This window comes from Chiloscyllium plagiosum, unplaced genomic scaffold (assembly GCF_037043375.1).
Source record: "Chiloscyllium plagiosum isolate Xiang-an unplaced genomic scaffold, Cpla_swu_hap1 HiC_scaffold_12, whole genome shotgun sequence".
In the NCBI taxonomy this organism is placed as follows: domain Eukaryota; kingdom Metazoa; phylum Chordata; class Chondrichthyes; order Orectolobiformes; family Hemiscylliidae; genus Chiloscyllium; species Chiloscyllium plagiosum.
In genome coordinates, this window is record NW_028270150.1 from 38,341,757 (window position 1) to 38,367,892 (window position 26,136).

The 26,136-nt window shown below is 41.9% G+C and overlaps 1 protein-coding gene across 1 annotated transcript in view; it reads right to left on the reverse strand.

The window, feature by feature from the left end:
* Positions 1-2,296: 2,296 nt before the first annotated feature.
* Positions 2,297-26,136, reverse strand: part of LOC122555518 (NXPE family member 3-like) — a 32,244-nt gene continuing 8,404 nt past the window's right edge. Inside the window, exons 2-5 of the mRNA XM_087992389.1 lie at positions 24,236-25,023; positions 17,699-17,772; positions 12,925-13,134; positions 2,297-2,844 (exon numbers count right to left, since the gene is read on the reverse strand). Coding sequence (XP_087848515.1) covers positions 2,297-2,844; positions 12,925-13,134; positions 17,699-17,772; positions 24,236-25,023 — 1,620 coding nt within the window. The remainder of the gene's footprint in view (positions 2,845-12,924; positions 13,135-17,698; positions 17,773-24,235; positions 25,024-26,136) is intronic.

Here is a 26,136-nt window from a genome sequence, read left to right on the forward strand (position 1 = left end):
GCCAACGTCTTATGTAAACTTCAGAGTTGGAGTCTACAGCGATTTTTGTTAAAGACTGGTTCAGCAATCATTGATATAGTCATGGTGGTATCAACTTCCATTAGAACCGGGTCACTGTTTAACCATTTATCTTGATTGGTTATGATTTGGATGTTGCGAAGCAATTTAACTGTTTAAGCTAGATGTGGGTGGATTTCCACGGTGTGCATTCTCCTGGATACTGGCCCATGAGTAATCTGACTCCATTTAGGAGTAGTGAGACTCTTTAGCTGTCTAAAATGGCTTGTCATCCCAGATCTTGAAGAAAATATTGACCATTTGGCCGAGGCTTGGCTTTGTTTTGGAGTTTTACTTTGAGCTAACCTAGAATACTTCTGTTCAGAACATGGTCTGACTGAGGCGATGCAATTGCCTTCACACAAGTGGTGTCCCCAAAGCTCAGTCAGCCTGATGAGTGTGTCCACTTCCATTGGCTTATCCTGAAACTCTTCTGCTCCATTTGCCACATTTTCCAATGATAAAGCCAGTTGTAGTGCCTGTTTGAAGTCCAGTTGGGCATCAGCTGTAGGCACTTTTGCAGGTTACATCATTAATCCCACGTACCAAACGGGGTCTCAGCATCTCATTAGGAGTTAAACTAAAGTCACATGGCTCTGCCAGTCACCTTAACCTTATCAAGAATCCCAATAGATTCCCCAATTATAAAATTGCCAAATAAAACTGATAGCATTTCAGAATTACAGGAGTCTTGGGGTTGTAATATTCCTTAGCTAAATCCATCAACTCAAAGGTTTTAGTATTTCTTTGCCTCAGTGAAAGTCAGGCTCCTAATAATTGAAAAAGCTGCAGGTTCACAAGCTGTCAGGAGAGTTAGTTATTTCTTTTCATCTGCGCCAATGTCATTTGCCTGAAAAAAATAGCACATTCTTTTCACATTCCAGTCCCAAATTTTGATGACAGAATGAAATGAATCAAGCTTCCCAAATAGCGGCATGATGCTTAAAACTCTTATCCCAACTCAAAAACGACTGTCTCAGGTGCATTTCTTCAAGTCTGCACTTTCTTCTCCCGTCATCACTAAAATAACTCCACAGAGGACAGTACCTTGTCACCAAGTTGCACTTTATTTACATGTGGAGTCCTTGACACTGGTCCAGTTCCCTCCTATCAGCTGAACTCATTCAAATCACTTTAATGTGCATGTGAGAGAATGGATATGTGCACCTGCTGGGGTTTGCGAGAGGATGTGTGTGTGAGAATGTCTGTGTGAGAGATTGAGTGTGTGTGTGCATGCAAAAAGATGCGTATTTGTGTGTCTATGAGAGACTGCATGTGTGAGTGTATGAGAGTGCATGTATGTTTGTGTGCATGAGAGAGAGAGAGACTATGTGTGTGTTTGGTTTGTTTGAGTTTGTACGAGAGGATGTATGTTTGAGTTTTTATGTGTGAGAGCGTATGTGTGAGAAACAATGCAAGAGTGCATGTGTTTGTGTGAGAGTGTTTGTGACAGACAGACAGTGTGTGTGTTTGTATGAGAAAGAGTCTGTGCATGTGCATGCAAGAAGATGTGTGCATGAGAGAGGATGTGTGTGTAAGAGTGTATGCAACAAGATGTGTATGTGTGGATGTGAGGGATATGTATGTGAGATAATCTGTTTGTTTATGCATGTGTGCGAGAGAGAGAAAGTGTGTGTGGAATAGGATGTGTGTGACTGCAAAAATGTGCATGAGAGAATGTATGTAAGTGTCTGTGTATGCGTGAGAGGATGTATGTCTATGTGTACGAGAGAGAGTATGTGTCTATGACAGAGCTGCTTGAGTTTGTATGTGTGTGAGAGAGATTGTGTGTTTGTGTGAGAGAGGGCATATGTGAGTGTTTTTATGTGTGAGACAAGATATGTGTGTGAGGGTGAAAGAGAGACTATGTAAGAGAGTGGATGTGTAAGTATGTAGCTGTGTTTGTGTAAATATGTGAGTGTATGTATTTGTGTGTGCAAGAGAATGTGTGTGTGTATGTGAGATGGTATGTCTGTGTGCAAAAGGATAAGTGTGTGTGACAGTTATGTGTGTGCATGTGAGAGAGGGTATGTGTGTTTGTGAGAGAGTGTGTGTTTGTTGATCAGTTTGAGTGAAGTGCACAGGTATTCATTTCAGGCCTGATTTGTTAGATAAGTGTCAGACAGTGATATCCAGTAGCAGTGCCCAGAGCCCAAAGGTATGAACATGTTATTTAAACTTTGAATCATATGATTATTCAAAAAAAAAGCTGGTTGGTACTGATTTTGTAGAAATGCCATCATTTTACAGAAGAGCACACATATGAAAGAAACACATCTATTTGATTCTTTATGATAATTCTGCTGGGATGTATATAATGAGGAAGGTAATGTGCTATGGTCATCTCCCAGGCATCTACAAATACCACGTTGATGCCTATGAACATCTTCCTCATCACTAAATCAATCTGATAAGCGTACCAGTCACTGTAATAGGTAACGAGCTGTGGAGGGTTTTCCCGGACATTGGCTGTCTTTATTACAACCAGTGTATCCGGACTCCTGTCGAGTAACTGGAGAATTGACCTCCTGACATTCTGTATTCTTCGAATATAGACTTCAACAGGAAAAGGGGTGAAATGGGCCGTTAGGGTAATGGCTATAACTGTGTTTCCTCCTCCCCTAATTTCATCCAGTGCATTTGAAACATAACGCAGGTGTCTTGGAAAGGTGCGGAATTGGATGGGAAGACCATGAGGGAGAAATTCTACCACAATGTTGTTCTCCACGTTCACTGCAAGATGAGGACCAATCTTGACAGGATTACCAAGATCCAATGTTTTCAGACCTAGAACACAGAAAGTAGAATTGCATTACATTCTAACCCACAACATTGCTGATGTTAATGGACTTGACAGTGGACGGCTTTCTACTGCAGACAGCAGATCTCAAACTTTGTCTGCATGTTTTTCAGTCTGCTGTTCTAATGCATGAGTTACAGACATGAAATGTACAGTAGTATCATGCAGCAAACGCAGACAAGCTGAGAAATAAGTACATACCTCCTGTATCTCATTAATTTGCTTTCAGCTATTGTATGAAAATTTACATTTCTTCCCCTTAATCTCATGTGCCATTCTGCATTGAAGAGACAGCCAGACTGCTGACCTGTTCCCAGTGTTGTAACGACTTCACAGTAACAGGTTAACAGTGTCAGATTTTGTCATCTTCCCTGTAAAGAAATAGTTCTGAGGGAGTGAACAGAAATTAGAAACTAACTTTGTGGATTCACAGAGGTTAGAGCATCTGGGAGACCTTCATTATTAATTAGGTGACATAAATCAGAATTTATTCAGAGTCAATTAAATGAATCAGTTACTGATCACACAGAAAATTTATACCTACACTGGGTGAACATATGGAGCAAAACGAAATCTATATTTCTGCAAGTCTCAATCTGCAGTTCCAAAGTAACGTAATTTCTTTCTTCAGAAGTAGAATCTAACCAGAACCAAAATATTAACTGTATTTCTCACCACAGATGCTGCTGTATCTTGGCTTTCTCCAGCACAGTCTGTGTTTGCAGCAAAATGATTAACAGAGACTGGATCAGATATTGACACATGATCCAGTCAGAGAGAGGACAATAATGGATGAGGAATGGAGTTAGTGGCCTGAAAGTTACAGCAAAACACATGAATGAGACAAATTATTAACTTGAACGAGGAGGGGAAGCAATTCACAAAGCGAGAGAGAGCAGGAATCAGGGCTATGGTTGTGTCACTGTCAGAATTACTCCAGACCAATTGTTAGAACTGCTTTAGTCTATTAGTAAGTTTGCAGATGACATCAAAATTGGAGGTGTAGTAGACAGCAAAGAGGGTTACCTCAGATTACAACAGGATCTGGACCAGATGGGCCAATGGGCTGAGAAGTGGCAAATGGAGTTTAATTCAGATAAATGTGAGGTGCTGCAATTTGGGAAAGCAAATCTTAACAAGGATTATACACTTAATGGTAAGGTCCTAGGGAGTGTTGCTGAACAAAGACACCTTGGAGTGCAGGTTCATAACTCCTTGAAAGTGGAATTGCACGTAGATAGGATAGTGAAGAAAGCGTTTAGTATGTTTTCCTTTATTGGTCAGAGTATTGAGTACAGGAGTTGGGAGGTCATGTTGCGGCTGTACAGGACATTGGTTAGGCCACTGTTGGAATATTATGCAATTCTGGTCTCATTCCTATTGGAAAGATGTTGTGAAACTTGAAAAGGTTCAGAAAAGATTTACAAGAATGTTGCCAGGGTTGGAGGATCTGAGCTACAGGGAGAGGCTGAACAAGCTGGGACTGTTTTCCCTGGAGCGTCAGAGGCTGAGGGGTGACCTTATAGAGGTTTACAAAATTATGAGGGGCATGGATAGGATAAATAGACAAAGTCTTTTCCCTGGGGTCACAGAGTCCAGAACTAGAGGCATAGGTTTAGGATGAGAGGGGAAAGATATAAAAGAGACCTAAAGGGCAACTTTTTCATGCAGAGGGTGGTATGTGTATGGAATGAGCTGCCAGAGGATGTGGTGGAGGCTGGTACAATTGAAGGGTTTGGAGGGATATGGGCCGGGTGCTGGCAGGTGGGACTAGATTGGGTTGGGATATCTGGTCAGTATGGACGGGTTGGACTGAAGGGTCTGTTTCCATGCTATACATCTTTATAACTCTAAATGCTACGAAACACAAACTGAAAAGAGAAATAATTCAGGGACTGTTATTGGGAGGGAGGTTGGAGCAGAAACTGGAACCAAAGTGACACCGGAAGCAGTGAGAAGGCTGCCTCAAAGATACTGAACTGTTAAGCTGTTTACTGCATTACCACCAACAAAAAACAAGAACTTCTTTTATCTGAACAGGTAGTTGCAATTTTTCTTAATTAATTTTACATCAGTCAGAGATTCATTGTGTTTCTGTGTCTCAAACAAGAGAATTATTTGCAATTGTTCCCAATGTTCCAATCAGATTCAGCACCCCCGGTGGAAGTCTGATTCACTGAGCTTGGGAAGTTTTGCATGGTCTGAATTTTAGAACTCACCCAGCCAGATGGTTTGAAGGCAAGGGAGCTCATAAAATTAAGCTGCTAGCTTGAAACATTGAAGGTTATTGAAGCATGTACTTCAGTTGTAATTGAATAAGCTTGACATTGGTCCAGATACTTCCATGCCTCAAAAAGGAATGTTTGTATAATTGCCAGCTGTAATAATATTGGATTCTTCAATACCATGATATCCACACTCAGTTTCATACATTACAGAAGTTTACATCAGCATTGCTGCATCAGGTAGAATCCCTCAGTGGAAATAAAATTACACTATGTTTTGCAGTGGTGGCCATCAATCCAAAAGACCCCAATAGGTTTTGTCGTTATTTGGAAATCCCATCAAAGATTAACTAGATTATAGCTGTTTTTGTAGATGACTTGAAGTATGAAATGGTACAAGCAGAATGCTCGTCCATTGCAAATAAATGGATAGAGACTATTCCAAACCATTAGGTGTCAGTGAGTGTAATAATTCCATAAATGAACCAGCCATAATAAATGTCTGTTGGATCTTACAGTACCATATTATTTATGCTTAATTTCTTATAATACAAGGGATAACAAGTATTTTCACACCAGATAAGGAAACTTTGCAGGAAGTAAAGCTCACATCCTGGTTATCCATTAATAAAAGGAGTCCAAGATCTCTGGTAGATATTTGGAAATCTAATTGATGATCAACTGGAACACAGCCTTGGATATTAAAGGATTTGGACAATAAGTCAGCAGAATCAGGCTCTTTAACTCTACACAGCTTTAAAGATCTGTTTATTGGTACTGACCAAACAGAAGACAGATTTTTTTTTTCTGGTAAAACCTTTCAAGCTAGAAGCCCTATCTTTGTGTTTTATTTTAAAGACACCCAAATGCCTGCAGTTCTAATGTTAAAAAATGAAGTCAAATGTTCCTGACAGAATTGATACAAAGCTCTCTGAAATCAATACTGCTTATAAACACTTCTCTACAGTAAGAATGTTTATTTCTGTCCAGACCAATGTCTTTTTACAAATCAGTGTCAAATGTAAAATAAAGCTGATGTGACATAATTACTCCATATTTGGTACAAATGCTGTAGAGAGACAGAAACCCCCTTAAGTACAAATTGCAATCTTAAACCTACAAAGCTGGAATTTCTGAAACAACACTCCGAAAGGAGGCACAGCTAGTCATGGGGCAGCAACAAAAAAATGAAGGGACACAGATGGAAGCATACAGAGAAAAACAAAAAACTAGTAACACGGAATAATGATACACTGAACAGCACTCAACTTCAGTAAAATAAGAATGAAAAACAACCACAGAGAAGTGAAAAGCAAACACTGAACATTTTACTCAGCAATTATGATTTAAACAACCTATTCAGTTCGATTTTACAGATCGAGAGATAGATGATCCCATGAAGAAAAGTCTGAAAATCTTGCTTGGTAACAAAAGGCTTTGTAGAATTAACTCATCCAGTCTTATAAATGATCTGAAAGTTCCAGAAAAGGTCTGAAATATTCTTGAGAAGCAGCACAAGCTATGAACTAACTTTAGGAGTAACAAATTCCAACTCATATCATTTAGTGAACAGTCTCGAGAGTCCACTGACCAGTTTGTTAAATGATGCAAAGAGAAATAAATGTGACTTTTCTGAGGAGGAGTTGTTGAGGCCTCCATTGTGTTAGTCACCACCTCCACACTGTTTAAAGCTTGATAAAAGAATTTTTGTTACTGATCCAGACCATTGACACATTACTTCAGGATAGATGCAAGTGTGAAGCCAGAGTGGTGGGTGAGCATCAGCTGCATGCATTAGATGCAGCAAAGTGCACCAAACAATCAGAATCTGTTATGGATGCAGTTTGTCACATTTACCCAAAGGTTGTGCAGCTTTTTGCCATATTTGGAAAGCTTGTAGTGCCAAAGGAATGTGGCCAGTCATGTGCATGGAATTAGATGCAAAAGCCAAGCCAGGCCCCAGGACAAATGCAAGTGACCAACAAGGCAGTACAATATCAGAAGGAAGGAAAGTGTTAACAACATGTACAAATGAAAAAAATAATCAAGGAAGTTTACAGTCAATCAAGCAAATGGCATCTGTCTGAAGATGATCAAACTTTCCATATCACCATGTTGATGGTACATTTCATAACAATAACAAACATAAACTGGCTGTGGTAGAGTCCTGTGGGCAGAGTTTGTCCCATGGTGGTGGAATGGAACATCAAAGGAGGAACAGTAACTTCCCTGAAAAACTGCATTGTGTGTTTGTGAACAGGAAGGTGAGATGAGACATTTGTTCAATCCATAGACCTGTTCAGATTAGCAAGTGATTCAAAATTGTGTTAATGCCATAAGGAAAATAGGAAGGACATTTTGCTTGTGTGTTATAAAGACAGTAAATATAAGTCCCCCACTCAGCACAGCAGGTAAATAAGGCTGTTAGAGATGTGATCCCAGACAACTGCTATGTTTTTTGAAATGTAACTGAGAAAGGCCTGGGAAAAGTACATCTGACAGTAGCTTTAAACAAGAAAATGATGTCCTTAAGGACTGACTGATTGGGCAAAAGGTATATCTTACTTTATATGACACACAGCCATATCAAGAAAGATGTAAAGAGAGTCTTTGACAGACTTGTTGCAGCAATGAGCAGGGTGGATGGTCTGCTGCTATGAAGAGGTGCTTGAAGATCCGTTATGATCTGATCGATGACCTGAGACAGATCCTAGCTCATACTACCTTTTAGCAGACAGTGTCATTGTGAGCTTTACTGTGGCTTAGTGCTTCAGGGCAACATGGTGGCTCAGTGGTTAGCATTATTATCTCACAGTGCCAGGGACCCAGGTTTGATTCCCACCTCGGGCAACTGTTTTTGTGGAATTTGCACATTCTCCCCGCATCTGCGTGAGTTTCCCACAATCCAAAGATGTGCAGGTCAGGTGAATTGATCATGCTAAATTCTCTGCAGTGTTAGGTGCATTAGTCAGAAATAAATATTGGGTTGGGGAATGGATCTGGGTGGATTACTCTTCGGAGGGTTGGTGTGGACTTGGGCCAAATGGCCTGTTTCCATACTGTAGGGAATCTAAACTAGTCAAGGGGTATTACATTTTGTTGATCAGTATTCAAGTTGCTGTGAACTGTTGGCATTTGTAGGAACAGCCAGAACTTGTGAAGAATGGGTTCTTATAAAGGTCATTGATGAAGCAACTAAAGATATAGGGAGTGCCAAGGCATTGTGCTGGGAAGTGATATCCTGGGGCCAAGATGATTATCTCCAAAAACCCCAATGATCTTCTGTTGTAGTAGTTTAATGTCAATTCCTTTGAGATCCATTGATGTTATACTAAGTCAAGTGCTATTTTGGTGTCAAAGACAATGATACCACCTCACCTTTTGAATTCATCACTCTTGCCCACGTTTGACCCAATGTTGTGATGTTCCAGTGTTCCAGGCAGAATCCAAACTAAGTGTCAGTAAGTAAGTTGTTGTTTACTAAGTGCTACTTGATACTGCTGTTGATAATATTTTCAGTCACGTGTTGCTGATTAGACACTAGACCTATGGGGCAGTAATTGGCTGGATCGGATTTGTCCTGCTTTTTGTGGACAGGACATTCATAGACACACTTCCACGTTATCGGATAGATGCCAGAATTGTAGCTGTACTGGAATAGTTTAGCTAGAGGAGCAGCTATTTCTATAACACAAGTGTTTAGTGTTACTAGAAGTACAATAGTTTCTGCAAGGGTTGTAAAGACAATTATTGGAGTAGTATGCTTCTCCTGTTAGATGTGGGAAATCAGGGAGAAGACAAATATTCCTGACAATGATGTCGACAGGAAGTGTGTCTGTCTGCAGCTCCTCTCAGACCACATGGATTGTGGTGGCAATTGGACTCACTGCAGAGCTGACAGGAAGCAAAACGTTTGATAGATAGGAGCTTCAGGGATGTGGTCACACCAAAGGTTCAGCTAGATAGACGGGTGACCTCCAGGTGGGACACCCAGACAGTGCACGAGTCTCCTGTGATTACTATGCTCTCATGCATGTAAACTGTTTTGGATACTGTTGAGGGGTGAATAGCCTGGCAGGGGAAAGGAACAGTAGTAGCCAGATCAATGGCACCTCGACCAGCTCTGTTGTACCGCAGGGTGGGTCTAGTAAAGACAAATGTTAGTAATGGGGACTCTACAGTCAGGGGCACAGATAGGTGTTTCTGTGGCCATGAACAAGACTCAAGGATGGTAGGAGTGGCTGAACAGGCACAAAGCATTCTGAAAGGGGAGGGTGAGCAGCCAGAGAACATGGTCCATTTTGGGATTAATGACACAAACAGGAAGAGTGATGAAGATCTGTAAAGGGAATTTGGGAGATAGGCAGGAAGTTGAAGAGCAGGATTACTAGGGTTGTAATCTCAGGATTATTTTCTGTGCCATGTGCTAGTGAAGCCAGAAATATGAAGATAATAAAGCTGTGGCTATGGAGCTAGTGTAGGAAGACTACAGATATTTGGATCAATGGGATCTCTTCCAGGGAGGATGGACCTGTACAAGAAGGATGGCTGCACCTAAATTGTAGGGTCACTAATATCCTTGTGGGGAGGTTTGGGAGTGCCACTTGGGACGGTTTATCCACATGTGGCAGGGGCAGAATGGTAGGTCAGCATGTGAAGTGACTGGGGAGAAGGTAGAGCTTGAGTCAGGTACATCTAATAGGAAGAACAGGCAGGGCAGCTAAATGAACACAAACAGACTGGCAGTCTGAAGTGCATCTATTATAATACTGTACAAGGAGAAAAAGGTTAGGGAGGTGTGCTTACAGCCTGGTTTAGAACCATTGTAACCATTACAGAAACTTGGTTGGAAGAAGGGCAGTATTGGCAGCTCAATGTTCGAGGGCTTAGATGTTTCAAGAGTGATACAGAGGGATGTAAAAGAGGTAGAGGAGTTGAATTACTGATTAAGGAGAATGTCACAGGCGACACTGACAGGACATCTTGGAGGGCTCATCTAGTGAGGCAACATGGGTATAATTCAACAATAAGAATGATGCAATCGCTATGATGGGGTTATAATATAGGCCTCCCAATAGCCAGTAGGAGATAGAAAAACAGATATATACCACAGATCATAGAAGGATGTAAAAACAACAGAGTTATTGAACTGGGTAGATTCAACTTCCCCAGTAGTAACTGGGCCTCCCATAGTGGGACAAAATTTGTTCAGTGTATCTAGGAGAGTTTCTTGAAACAATATGTAGACAGTCCAATTAGGGAAGGGCCTGTAGGAGACCTTGACTTGGGGAATCAGCGTGACCAGATGATCAAAGTTTCAATGGGAGAGCATTTAGCAGTGATCATATTTCTGTGACTGTTCAGATGGTTATGGATCAGGATAAGACTTGGCTTCAAGTGGAGGTGCTAAACTGGGGGAAGGGTAATTACAACAGGATTACAGGAAGCAGAGAAATTAGATTATGGGTGGCTGCTTGAGAATAAATCCACATCTGACATGCAGGAGTCCTATAAAGATCAGTTGATTAGGACCAGTATGTTCCTGTGAGGATGGAAGATAAGGATGACAATATTCAGGAACCCTGGATGACAAGCGATATTGAAAGTTTAGTGAAAAAGAAAAAAATATGCATCTGTAAGGATTAAGAAACTGACAAGGCCGTTGATGAATGTAAAGGAAGCAGGAAACAGCTTAAACAAGGAATTGGGAGGGGGTGGTGTGAAAAGAAACCAGGAAATGTTCTTGGAAAGTAGCATGAAGCAGAATCCCAAACCATTATATAAGGGCAAGTGAGGGCCAAGCACGGACTCATGGCGATGGTGTCAGAGGTGAGTTTGGATTGGCAGCTGCTTCTGCATTCAGCGCAGACTCATACAGGCTGAGGTAGAGGGAGTTTGGGCCCAGTCCAAGACCCTGTAGAATCAGCTGCAGCTGCATTGGCAAGGTATGCCCAAAGCAGACTCATGGCACCAACAGCAGAGTTGGGTTTGGGTCAGTGCAGTACCCGGCAACATCGGTAGCATCTGCATTGTCAAGGCCCAGTGAGGACTCATTGGACAACGACATCAGTGAAGGCGCGATGGTGCCAAAGAGTGGCAACCTCTGTTCCAGCGGCACCATGGCGAAGAGGTCTTGTGCCTGACCACTAGGCCCATGGAGAAAGTGAGGACTGCGGATGCTGCAGATCAGAGTCGAGAGTGTGGTGCTGGAAAGGCACAGCAGATCAGGCAGCATCCAACGAGCAGGAGAATCAACGTTTCCAGCATAAGCCCTTCATCAAGAATGAGGCTTGTGGGCTGGGGAGCTGAGAGATAAATGGGAGGGGTGGGTAGGATTGGGGGGAAGGTAGCTGAGAATCCAATAGGTAGATGAAGGTCAGGGAAATGGTGACAGGTCGGAGAGGGGGATGGACAGGTCAGGTGAGCGTTGCCGAGTTGGAGGCTTGGGACTTGGATAATGTCGGGGGAGGGGAAATGAGGAAACTGGTGAAATCCATGTTGATCCAGTGTGGTTGCAGGGTCCCAAGGCTCCAACTCGGCAACGCTCACCTGACCTGTCCATCACCTATCTATCAGTTCCATCCCCTCTTCCTCCTCGGGTGGTTAGAGTTTGGCGATGGTGCCTGACCTGCTGACCTGATGTGCTTTTCCAGCACCACATTCTCGACACTAGGCCCATGGCCCATGGTGGAGAACCTAACAAGAAGGGCTGTTAAGTTGAACACTTTTTAAAATTCTTTATTTTTCTGCATTTCTATTCAATGTTTTAGTTTATTTCTCCATGTTTTAACATGGCGCCGGAGAGTAGTGACCCTGAACAACACTTTTCACCGCATTTTCTAACAAAATAATTACTCAAATCAAGTCAAGAGGGTAACCAGGAAAAGGGTAGGTCCACTCAAGGACAAAGGAGGAAAATTATGTTTGGATCCAGCGGCAGTGGGGGTGGTCCTTGATATGTGTTTCACATCAGTATTCACCAAGCAGATGATGGTAAGGTTAGGGAGGAGTATATTAATATTCCAGGGCATTTCGATGTTAAAAAGAGTAGGTGTTTTGTGTGCTAAAAAACATTCAAGTAATATGTCCCCGAGGCAGATAGGATCTATCTCAGGATACTGAGGGAGATAAGGGAGACAATTGCTAGGGCCTGATAGAGATGTTTGTGTCCTCTTCAGCCACAGATAAGGTCCCAGGGTTTGGAGAATAGCCAATGTTGTTCCTTTGTTTAAGAAGAACAACAGGTATAATCCAGGAAATTATAGGCTGGTGAGTCTTACATCAGTGGCCCGACAATTCTTGGACATTATTCTTAGGGAGACAATTTACTCGCATTTGGAAGACAATTGACTCGCATTTGGAAGACAATTGACTTATTAGGGATAGTCAGCATGGCTTCGTATGGGGAAATTCTTGTCTCACAAATTTCATTGAGGTTTTTGAGGAAGTGAGAAAGTTGATTGATGAGGGTAGTGGAGGTTATCTGCATGAACTTTACTAAAGCATTTGACAAGCTCCCTCATTGTAGATTTGTCCAGAAGATTAGGTCACGTGGGTTCTACTGTGAGTCAATAAGTTGGTTACAAAATTGACTTGGTCATAGAAGACAGTGAATACCTTTAACAAATTAAAAAGTACAATTGACAAATTTCAGATGTCATATATGCATTTAATTTATAATCTATGCTACAGACACGATAATAAAGAAAGATAGACAAGTCAACTGATAGAGATAGGCTAACAGATGGACAGGCGGATGGATGCACATAAGGTCAGACAGACAGGTTTTCAAATTAGTGCAAAATGATAGAAACTAACAGATAGACACAATAATCGCCTAACCTGGAACCGTTTGTATCAAGTATTCAAACCACTGACGCATAGTAGAATCTCCAAACAGAGAAACTCTTTTTCGACGAAGACAGTCTGTCATTTTTGCAGGAGTGTCAAAGTGGTAAATATCGCAGGTCATTGACATCCATCGGTCCTTATAATAAAAACCAGATGGTGATACGATGGGCTGTCCTTGGACACATTTTCCAAGACCCAGAGCTGAAAGTAAGGGAAAAAGACAGAAAAATTACGATGTACTACACCTTCAATTATCAATATATTTTCATTCAGTTAATCACAGATTCCTTGGCAGTGGCAATCCCAGGAGGACCATTAGCTGGTCCTCCTAATGGTACACATGCACAGTGAGAAAACAAATCTGAGTAATATTCTGAACAAGGCTGTGTCAGTGGATAAATACACCAGTTGTTGTCACTGAGCTGTCATGAGAAGGAAGTCCCACTGTTAATGCTTGGTCTGCACTGGGAGAGCTCAGCTCATCTGGGTAATGGTGAGGCCACTACATAGGATAAATTTGGAAAATGTGATCATGTTCTATTAAATATAGCATGCTGTGTATATGGCTGTCTATTAGACTATTTAACTTTCACAATAAAATGTGAAAGTAACAGCTCATTCCCACATCCTAACCACTGGCTTCTTTGAATTAGTCCCCAGTCCAAGTTCTTTTCACTGGCAATAGCAAGTACACACTGTACATTGCCCTTCCCCCTACCTCATCCCAGATCCAACTCTGCAACTTGGCACCTGTCCTACCTGTCCATCTTCCTTCCCACCTATCCATTCCACCCTTCCCCCGACCTATCACCATCACCCCCACCTCTATCTACCTATCATCTCTCCAGTTACCTTCCCCATAGCCCCACCCCACTCTCCTATTTATCTCTCAGCCCCCTTCCCATACCCCCACCACATTCCTGATGCCCGAAACATTGATTCTTCTGCTCCTCAGATGCTCCCTGACCTGCTGTGCTTTTCCAGCGCAACACTTTTTGACTGTCCTTGTATCCTTGCTATAGAATATCGAGAATATGAACACTTTCTGGCATATCTGTGCTGATTATGTATTCAGTCCATAACCCTGTAATGCACACACTTCTGCATCAATTTTGTGTAACCCAAGCATATTTTATAGCCAAAACTGTGTTCTGTAATTCTTGATGTATAAAAGCACTTTTGCACAGGAAAAAACACCAATGGATTCCAAAGATTCAATGAAGTACTTCACTGAAATTTCTGTCTATTTATTTTGCAGTGTAAACCTCTTAGTTGGGTTCTATCTTTTAGTCCTCACCCATCTTCTGCATAATATCAACCTTTACCTAGCTGCCTTCATTCTGAAGACAGGCTACTGACTCCAAAGTGTTCACTCTGCTTTCTGTCCACAGATTCTGCCAGTCCGTCTGAGTTTCTCCAGCAATTTCTGTGTCCACAATTATTTCTTGTCTATATTAATGATTTTGAGGAAGTGAATATGGCCAGATTTGTGAATGACATACATATGAAGGCATCTGGTGAGGATGACACAAAAGAGTCTGCAGAGGGATATAGACAAGTTAAGGGAATGGACACAAATATGGCAGCTGGAATATAATGTGAAAAACGTGGTTTGGAACTTTGGCAGGAAGCATAGAGAAGCTGAATATCTTTTTTTACTCATTTGTGGGAACTGAGCGTTACTGTCTGTCCAGCATTTATTATTTAAATGGAGAAAGACTGCAGAAAGCTGTAGCACAGATGGATTGGGGGGTCTTCATGCATAAATAAGAAAAAGATGGCTTATAATTTCAGCTGGTAGTTGGGAAGACAAATTGAAAATTGACATTTATACCAAAAGGGAATGATGTACAGAAACCAAAGTATAAAAACTTCTTGCTCAATCTATTCAAGACATTCATTAGACCACACCTGGAATAGTGTGCACAGTTTTAATACTAGCACTAGAAGCAGTCCAGAGGAGGTTCATTAGGTCAATCCAGGGTCTGGGGAAGAAATTGAGGAGGTTGGGCCTTATCTCATTGGAGTTTACAAGAGTAAAAAATGACGTTATTGAAACATGCTTTGGAGATTTAGATTCTTTGGAGGTTTCACCAGAGTAGATGTAGAGAGGTTGTGTCCACTTGTGGAAAAAAGCTAGAACTAGAGGACATATTCTCAGAGTTAGGGACTACACACTTAGAACAGAGGTGGTAACAGAGTGAATCTGTCAAATTATTTCCCACAGAAAGCATCGTTAATTATAGTAAAGGCTGTGGTAGACAAAATTTTATTTGGTTTGGGCATCAAGGGTTACTGGAGTAAGGCAGGAAAGTGGAGTTGAGGATTATGAGATCAGTCATGACCTCATAGAATGGCAGAGCAGAATTGATGGGAAGAATGGCCTATTTCTGGTCTACACCTGACAGTCTTATAGCAGGTTTAATCTTCTGATTGTTGGTTCTATCCTACTGAGATTGCTGTGCGATTGGCCAGAGACTCAGACCTGGGAAGTTTGTCCTATACTTACCCTAGTTTTACACACAGACTTTTTAGAGATTTTCACAGCTGGTATAAAGCTTGCTGAGGTGTTTAACTGTTATAAATCCATTGGTGATCATACCAGCACCAACAGCAATGCTAATCACCCTCTGCCTCAACAGACCGTGGTCAGCACCCCTTCCCAAGCCAGAGATGGTGTTAACTGCTCTGGCCCTTCTGAACAATGACAGTGTTACAAAGGAACATAGGAACACCAGTAGGCTATTCAACCCTTTGAGCCTTTCTACTATTCAGTGAGACCATGGTTGATCCATGGCCAAATATGACACACCTGACTTTGGCACATATCTCTTAATACTTTTGCATAACAAAACTTTATCTATCTCAGATTTAAGATTAACAACTGATCCTGAATTGATTGACCTTTGTGGAAGAGAATTCCAAATATCTACCTCCATTTGTGTGTTGAAATGCTTCCAAACATCTCTCCTGAATGGTCCTGCCCTTAATCAGGCACTGGCCCCAGCCAGTGTAAACAGATTATCTTCATTTATCCTGTCTTTTCATGTTAATATATTGAAGACTTTAATCAGAGTACCCCTCAACCTTCTGAATTCTAGAGAAAATATCCACGGGGTTTGTGTAATTTTTCCTCAAACATATTCCCTGCAGCCCAGGTATCATTCTTGTACACCAATGTTAAAACAAAACAGGCTTATGAGAAAAGTTACGTTCTGGAGGAGAAAGACAGATAAATCCACTACATTTAAAACAAGAAATCAAAATGGGAAACTGGTGGGTTCTGTGTATTAATTCACAGTCATCTGTGATGATGGCCCACTGCTTGGCTTTGGAGACTGTTATTCCATATGGGCCAGGAGCAGGCAGGTGAAGGGCTATTGCCCGAAACGTCGATTTTCCTGTTCCTCGGATGCTGCCTGACCTGCTGTGCTTTTCCATCACTACTCTAATCAAGACTCTGATTTCCAGTACCTGCAGACCTCACTTTTGCCCAGGAGGGGGGAGGTGGCAATAGTTTAATTTGGAATTACGTGTGGCATGGACTTGGAGTGAAGTGTCTGTTTCCGTGCTTTGGCTCTATGACTCTCTCAGATTTTATGGAAACTGGAAGGAAGTATTTTAATACAAGGAGAGTCACATCTCTGAGGTTCTAATTGGTGTGATCTAACTTAAATCCCTGGAAACAACTTGAAATAAAGTTCATTAACCCTTGGGAATTCAATATAATTTTGTTGAGGCCAGTAATGGAAGGTTTGACAATTTTAACAATTTGCCTCTGGGACCAGTTCATATTTACTCAGGATTACATACAGTTCTGAAGAAGGGTCACTGGATCTGAAACGTTAACTCTGATTTCTCTCCACAGCTGCTGCCAGACCTGCTGAGATTTGCCAGCAATTTCTGTTTTTGTTTCAGATTTCCAGCATCTGAAGTTCTTTCACTTTTTTCCTTCATGGTGTATTGTGTACTAACCTCGAGACAATACAACGCTTTCTAGTCCTCACTAACTTTTCCACACATTTTATCCTGTGGTTTTGGCTGTTTCAAGCTTAAAGATTGCATTTTACTGCAAACTTTTCCAGTCCAGACTGACTGAGTGCAGCTTCAGCTGCAACTGTTAACAGAAGCTGACTGTCTTTTCAACACTGACACACTCTTATAGTGACAACTCACGTTTTGTCTGAAGAACATTTATTTTTTTTATGGATCATTTAGATCCTTTCTCCCAATGGTTTATTCAGATTTGAAGACAGGAATCTGTATCCCCAAACACCAGGTTGTAAGGGGCAGCACTCTCTGTGCAGCTTGCCACTACTTTGGAAGTGATGAGAGTAAAACTTCTGGCACCAATCTTTCTTTTAATGTTAGTCTGTGATACTTACCAGCATTAAGTAATGAAGGGTTAACCATAATAAGTTTTTTGCAAAAAGGCCTGAATTTGTGTAATAAGAGGTGGTTTATTACTCACAATAACAGGTTATATTAGCTTCAGGTTAACTACAGTAACTGGTGAACTCTATTACACAATGTAAAAGACATTGTTATTTCTGAAAGGATACGATTGTGTTTATGCACCATGTTGAGCTAGTGATTTGCAATTGGCTTGCTGCTACCCGAGATAATCATTTATATATTAATGGGAGGAGCTATCCCAAAGGTTCAGAGTTAACCCTTTCAGTTCAACTACCTCATATAACAATTCATACTTCCTCTGATATACCAAATCTACAATTCCACATTTATAAATGTACAATTAACTTACTTGGTCGAGGTAAAGGCTCTACCATTATGTATCCTGTGCCACTGGGTAATATGGGCTGCTTGAGGTTGATACGACTGTAGATGTAAATACATTAATGTAACAAGTGAATGTAGACAGGAGATAGCCCAATAATATGTTTTGCTCTGTTATTTCTCAAACTAATAGTAACAGTTTGAATTTTACAGTTACCACTGACTCCACTAAATTCTGTAAATGAGTTGCCAGCCTCTTGTCCCTAACCAACATTCCCAGTGTAAACAGCAGTCATCACCCAGAACCAGTTTCACTGGGTGTGTCATTTCATTCACAAACCTGACACCAAGTTCCTGAGCAACTGCTTTTCTCTGAACGTCACAGCAAGAGATTCCCAGGAGAGTAGAGGAGTTGCTTCAGTGATATTATCGACGCATGATGTGAAGGGTTTCTCAATGAGCCTACCTCACTACCACTCAGAATGGAAAACAGGCTTTCAGGGAAGCAATGAGTGATTGGACAGACTTCAGTCAGAGAATGTTGAAGCCAAAGTCAAGGCGGTGGACAGAGTCCACAGCACCCTTTGAGTAACTCAACTATTCAATCCTTCAAACACCAAGATCATAGAGTTTGCAGATCATACATCAGACTGATCAGCCCTCTTAGAATGTAATGAAACAAAGACAGAAATTGCTGGAAGAGCTCAACAGGTCTGGCAGCATCAGTATTGAGGAAGGGTCCCAGACTGGAAAACTTTGAATAACTAATTTCCCTCCACAGATGCTGCCAGACTTCATGGAATCATGACAGTGTGGAAACAGGCCATTCAGCCCAACAAGTCCATATCGATTCTCTCAACCAGACCTATACTTTCCCTGTAGCCTGATATTTCCCATGGCTAGTACACCTAAGCTACACATCCCTGTACATTATGGGCAATTTAACATGAACAATCCAGCTAACCTGGACTGTGGGAGGAAACCGGAACACCTGCTGGAAACCCAAACAGTCACAGAGAGAACGTGCAAATTCCATACAGACAGTTGCCCGAGGGTGGAATTGAATCCAGGTACCTGGTGTTGTGAGGCAGCAGTGCTACCCATTGAGCCACCATGCCACCTGCTGAGCTTTTCCAGCAATTTCTGGTTTTGTTTCTGATCCACAATATTCACAGTTCTTTCAGTTTTATTTAGTATGTACTGAGGAGAAAGTGAGGTCTGCAGATGCTGGAGATCAGAGCTGAAAATGTGTTGCTGGAACAGCGCAGCAGGTCAGGCAGCATCCAGGGAACAGGAGAATCGACGTTTCGGGCATAAGCCCTTCTTCAGGAATGTATGTACTGAGCCAGAGTGAAAGCATGCCATTCTCAATTCTGATGATTTATCTGACAGAGGTTGTGAAATATCTTCAATCTGAGTTTCTGATGGTGCTTCTCCAATAAGATGAGGGAAAGCACTGAACAAATGTGGTTCAATCAGTCTCATCGGCATGAGTAATGAATAATTGACTGAGGCTATTCCATGTCTCTCATTTTATCAGAATCAGTAACTGATAGATAACCCATATTGACCCTTGTGTAGTAAAATGTCCCAAGGCTCTTCATCAAGCTATCACCAGAAGGAACATGGTACCAAGTCACCAAAAGACATTCAGGGAAGTGAAGAAACGTTTAGCTGAACAGGTTGGCATTAGGCAGCATTATAAAGCAGGAGGGAAAGGTAGCAAGGTAGATCGGAAGGAATTCTCAAGCTTCTGGTCTGACAGCTCTAGGCACAGGCCCAATGGATGGAGGAGATGTAAAAGGCCATAATAAAGTCATGGAGTCATACCATATATTGTCACATTTGTATGAAAACAAACACTAATTTATACTATTTATCTGCACAGTTGTCACTGTGTGATGGGTTCTTTCCAATCCATGACTCCTGTGTAAGTGCAAAAACAACACAGTGAATCAACAAATCTGCAGGTCCAGATTTGGAAAAATGTGAGATCTCCGAGGATTACAGACTGGAGGAAGTGACAGAGCCAGAGAGAGGTGAGACAGCAGAAAGATTTGTACAAAAGGACATTAGCATGAATATTGTGGGAATTCTGGGCAGGATTTTATTTATTCATGATTTTTGGGCACTGCTGAATGGGACAGCAATTATTTCTCATTTCTACTTGCCCTCAAGAGGGTGCTAGTGAGCTGTCTGCTTGCACTGCACAAGTCCATTTGGTGTAGGTACACACATGATGCTCTTGTGAAGGGAGTTTCAGGTATTTGACCCAGTAACAATAAGGGAACAACATTTTAGCTCCAAGTCATCATTGTACGTGTGGAAGTTGGAGAGGAATGTGCAGCTGGTGGTGTTACCATGCTTTTGTTGCCCTTCTTCTACCACGGGGGAGAGGTGTTTGGTTAGAAAGGGGTGTCAAAAAGTGTTAGTAATTTACTGCAGTGCATCATGGCCAGTGGTGGAGAGAGGGAATGTTGAAGGGGCTGCATAAGGTGGAAAGCAAGCATGGTGCTTTGTGGTAGGTGGAGGTTCGTGAGCGTTTCTGGAGTGAGATGGAGAATGTGAAGAATTGTCCCACACTCATGACTCGTAACTTGTAGATGATGAACTGGTTTTGAGGAGTCAGGAGGTGAGTTACTCATTGAAGCATTGGAGGAACAGTATTTGTTTGGTTAGCACAGTACAACTGCCGGTCAATGGTAATGTGCAAAATGTTGAAAGTGAAGGCAATAGTCGTGCCTTTGAATGTCAAGGTCAGATCATATAATTGTTTCTTGTTGGAGATGCTAATTGCCTGGTATATGATTGTTATGAATGTTACTTGCCACGATCAACCTAAGCTTGTGATGATTCGGTTTATAGTGAGACCTCAATGTCCATCACCAAGAGTGACTTGGCAGAAGCACTGATGACCTCACTAGTCAACTCCTGAAGGACGTAACTGCCAGTCTGCTTTTGGGCAAATGGTGAGGGAATCTACACAATGGAAATATATACTTGACCTCACTGTCACCAATCTGCCCGCTGCTGATGCCCCTGTCCATGTGAGTACTTGGAGGAGAGACCAGGACACAGTCCTTGTGGAGATGAAATCCCATCTTCACATTTAGGATACTCTCCATGGTGTTGTGTGGCACTACCACATGCAAAATGGATTGATGTTGATCAGACCTAGCAACTCAAGATTGGCTATTCATGAACAGCTGTGAATGCAAGGTAGCGGCAGAATTGGTCTCAATCACAGTCTGCACCCATATGTCTGTTATATTCCTCCACTCCACCATTACCATCAGGCTGGACAATCAATCCTAGTTCAATGAAGACCAAAAAGGACATGCCAGGAGCAGCAAAAGCATCTCAAAAAATGAGGTGCAATGAAGCAAAAACACAGGAGTACTTGCACGTCAGCCAGAATAAACAGAAAGTGATAGACAAAGATAAGTGTTTCCACAATCAACAGATCTGATCTTAGCTCATCAATGATGGAGGAATCCAGTACATCAATGTAGCAGATAAGGCTGAAAGGTTAATACAATCTTAACCCAGAAATACTGAGTGGATGCACCTTTGCCTCATCTCGAAGTGCCCAGCATCACAGATACCAGTTTCCAGCCAATTTGATTCACTCCTTGGGACATCAAGAACCAGCTGAAGGCAGTGGATACTACAAAGACGATGGAACTGGAAAGATTCTGGCAATAGTACTTAAGCCTTGTGCTCCAGTAATTGTCACAGCCCTAGTAAAGCTCCAGTACAGTGACAACGTTGGCATCTAGTCTATTCCTGTACATACAAAACAGGACAAATCCAAGCTGGAAAATTACTGCTGCATCAGTCTGCCCTTGATCATCAGTAATGTGAAGGAAGGTGTTGTCAACTGTCCTAACAAGCAGCACTTTCTTTGTACTAACCTACTGACTGACACTCAGGAGGGAAACCTCTCTGCAGGTTGGAGTCATACCGAGGATAAAAGATAACATTGAAGATTAATCATCTCAGCTCCAGTACACCTCTTCAGGAGTTCCTCTGGGCAGTTTCTTCAGCATAGCCATCTTAGCTTTTTCAACAATGTCTTTCCCTCCATCATGAGGTCAAAAGTAGGGAATGTTCGCTGATAATTGCACAATGTTCATTCACAACTTCTCAGATACTGAACCTATCCATACCCATGCACAGTGCGACTGGATCATATCCAGGCTTGGCCTGACAAATGGCAAATAGCATTCACACTATGTAAGTACCAGGCAATAGCCATTCCCAACAAGAGAGAATCTGACAATTCAATCACATTGCCATTGCTGAATGCTCTAGTTTCAGTAACTTGGGGTTACTACTTACCAGGATCTGAACTGAGCAGTACTTTGGCTATAGGGTCAGGCCAGGAGCTAGGAATTCTGCAACAAAGGACTTACCTCCTGACTTTCTCAAGTCAGTCTACCATCTACAAGGCATGAGTCAGGAGTGTGATTGAATAGTCTTCACATGCCCTAATGAGTGTATCTCCACCAACACTCAAAACATTTGCACCATCCAAGACAAAGCAACTGGTTGATTGGTACCACATCCAGAAATATACATTTCCCCCAGTACCATGCTCAGTTTTTTTTTGTTTCTTTTGTCTTTCTTTCCCTAATCTATATGTTTCCTCCTGTGTCTCTACTAGCTTCATCATGAAGGATGGCTTTTCGAATGATGTTTTATCCCTGCTGTTGGTCCCCTGACTGTTGCTCACTGACAGTTTTGCATTTTATCTCCTTGTTGACACCCTGAGCTTTCTTAACACGGTAATGCTCTTAAATTGATAAATCCCTTTTCCTCAAACATTTTTTTTCCATTTGAATCCCTGCAGCTGCTCACCATGTTGTATTCTAATCTGGGTTGTTCATTGTCACCAATCCTCCTTTATCAAAGCTGAGTTTCAGGCATGTCTAGTTATTATTGATGGAGGATAAACCACTGGTGAGACTTAACAGAAGGGGTATTTTATTCTATAAAAAGATAGTTTATTTCATGATAGCAATAAGATAATTTCCATTAAGTTCATACGCTTACTTAGTAAGGACATTCATTTTCTGAGGGAACTCATGCAGATTTCAGTGACCACAATCCAAAGATTGTGACAGCATCAGATTGGGTGGGGGTTAATGCAATATCATCATACCCTAACACTGATGCTCCCTTACCCCGATGCTGTTGGACCCAACACACACCCTCTTCATTGCAACAGCCTGAGGCTTAGCATCCCCTCTCTTTTCTTGGGACCTGGCGCAATCCACCACAATATCCAGTCCCTGACATCAAGGTCTGTTCGTCCACAAGCTTGTCCCTCTCCCTCAACCCAGGACCTGGGAAAACCCTGCAAACAGATCCAAATGCACCCTTTTATTACTGGATCCCCCTTCTCCCTGGAACCCATACCCGACACCCAAAGGACTGATAACTCATGCCCCACTCATCCAGACCCAATATCCAACAGCCACCCTACATTACACACTCTAGAGACCCTAGCTCCTTTCCAACTCGGCATCCTACCCATCTGGCACCCTACTTACCACGCACCATTGCACTCTTCCCACCTTGACACCCTATTCTCCTTGCACCTGCTCCTCACGCATATCTTACATAGTTACAAGAGCTGCAGAGATCATGCAGACCTATTCCTTAATGCAAAAGAACATTAGGAACTGAGTGGCAAACTGGGTGTTATTGCCATTCCTCAGCAAATGAGGAATGGCAAACCTTCCTGATGCCCTTCCTGATGAAGGGCTTATGCCCGAAACATCGATACCCTTGCGCCTCGGATGCTGCCTGACCTGCTGTGCTTTTCCAACACCACACTTTCGACTCTGATCTCCAGCATCTACAATCCACACTTTCTCCTAGTTGATTTTAACGTCACTGTGAAGCCTCTTGCAAGGATGCCTACCCTTGAAGAAGTTATCCTCCTCTTTCCCAAGGATCTTAGTGAGTCCCTCTCTCACTGCACCCCTCCCCGAGGTCATCTCCTCTGCCATTCTTGATGAAAGGCTTATGCCCGAAACGTCGATTCACCTGCTCCTCAGATGCTGCCTGACCTGCTGCGCTTTTCTAGTATCACACTCTCGATTCCTCAGCAAATCCAGACCATTGTGTGCAGCAACACCATATGGACAGCATGGGATCAAAGGGATGACTCAATAACATAACCCTCACAAGGGTATTTAGAGATGGTCAATAAATATTAGACTTGCCAGCAATGCCCAAATCCCATGAACACATCAAGTAAAGATGTGGATCAGTCCAATGAACTCTGCCAAACTACACTTAGGAAACTCTTAGATTTGCCTGAGGATAGTGTATGATAACTTGACTTTCAATTGTTGACAGTGAGCATGCAGGTGAACTTTCTTAATTTGATAACAGCTCCAAAACTTTGCACCTCAAAGGATATAAATACTGTATCCCAAAGTGAAGGTTACTTTCCAATGTTGAGAAGTCTGGTTCTGTGCTTCTCTATTAGAATCTGAGTCAGAAAGAAGAATGAGAAAACAAAATAGCAATAAAAATACTTCAAATGACATACCTTTGGAAATAACGCTTCTCTTCTCCCGTTAAGAGATCTTTTTCAAATCCTGCTAAGCCACGTTTGATACGAGCAGAGCAGGAAAAATTCTTTGGTTTGTAACAGAACCAGGGCTCCCCAGTCTTGGGATCAGTAAAGTTACAGAGTGGTTTAGATTGAGGCAAATATAGATTACATTGTGTGGTCTCTAAACTATCCCCCTTCTTGAAGGTACTTTGAAAATAAACTCTTGAGATTCGTTCCTCACGTAGCCTTTTGAGTATTTGGATCCCTTCACTGGAATGAACCAATGAAATAGAGACTTGAACTTTCCCTGGCCAAGATAAAGTAAAATTGATATAGTAAAATCCATCTTGGTTGTCTATAACTGTTCCTGCTGAGCCAGCTTTTAAAGCTGGGGTGTGGATTCTAGCTTGGAGATAGTCACCCCCATATCGCTTTGGGTGACTGTCAAAATCATACATCTGCAGCATCACTTGCAACTGATCTCCCACATAGAAAGTCTTTGCAGAATTTAAAATTACAAAGTGACTGTGTGATGGGCCACTGCTTTTCTGAAAGGGCACAGCAGAGTTGGGGGGTTTAGGCCATTCGATCATTTTCATAAGGGACATTCCCTCTGACCTTTCTTCAGGGGTGAAGCTGTGAATCTGGTAGCCACATTGTATCAGCCTGTCTGTCCAATGGAGATTCTTTGTCTCCACTTTCTGCATCATGGTGTGGTTAAACTTTGGAAGTGGATATCTTCTCCATTCGGACACAGATCCAGGAATTGAAGTTTTATCGTACTATGAAGAAGAAAACCATTTTTCATGAATAGCAGGAATTCTTCAGAATTGCAGCATCTTAATCAAAGGGTTACATACTTCAATGAGGTAGTGAGCATTAATTCATTCATATGCTGCATGTTCAGCTCAAGAGGAAACAGGTCATCAGAAAGTCTAACCCTTGATTCCCTGACAGCGCAGTGATCTTCTCCTGAAAGTGACCAGGCCCGGAAAGTTCCCAGTCTGTGCAGAGTTGATTTCTGCACTGATTTTTGAGGTAAAAATGCACAATCAGTTTGTGTTCCCAAACGTCACACTGCGCAATGACACCTATTAGACGAGCATAGGATGAGGCATAGGAACAGACCTGGGCTTCAGTTTGAGACCCTGATTCAGGTCAGGTGACTTGTAAGTGAAGGTACTAGGTCTGTCTGTAGAACTGTATCTTAGCAGGATTGGTTCTCATAACTTAAGCCATAATCTCAAAAGACATTTCATAAATCCAGTTTTCAATTGATGAGCACCCTGAACAATGTCAGTCTGTCATTTTCAATAAACACCAAGGGCTTATCCACCAATGAACAATAGCAGCTTGTCCATGTCATGAACAAAAGACAGACAAGCAGACTGTTGACTTGTGAACTCCAGTCAGTTGGTATAAAATCAGTTTTTGATACTGATGCATGTCTGCCTCACTGTTTACATTGTATGAGAGAAAAATCAGAAGCAACCTCAATGATAGGTTTAAAAGGAAAGATAGAGAAGGAAGGAGAGGGAGCAGTGTTGTTTAAGGAGTGGATTACAGTGTGGGAGAAAGAGAATGTCTCACACAGATCAAATCCCTCAAGGAAAGGAATAAAAAGTGTATAATTGCTTTGCTCAATATAGTCTTTAACCAATCAACTCGTAGAAAGGATTGTCAAGAACAAATTTTTATTCATCTTTTGTAGGATGTCCAGGTTGCTGGCTGGGCCAGCATTTATTGCCTGTCCTTAATTGTCCTTAGTTATGTGGGGGTATATATTGGAAAGGATATGCAAAAGAAGCAAGTGTGATCTGAGAAAAAACTTTCTCACACAGCGAGTAGTTAGGGTATAGAATGCACTATCTGGAAATGTGGTGAAGGCAGATACA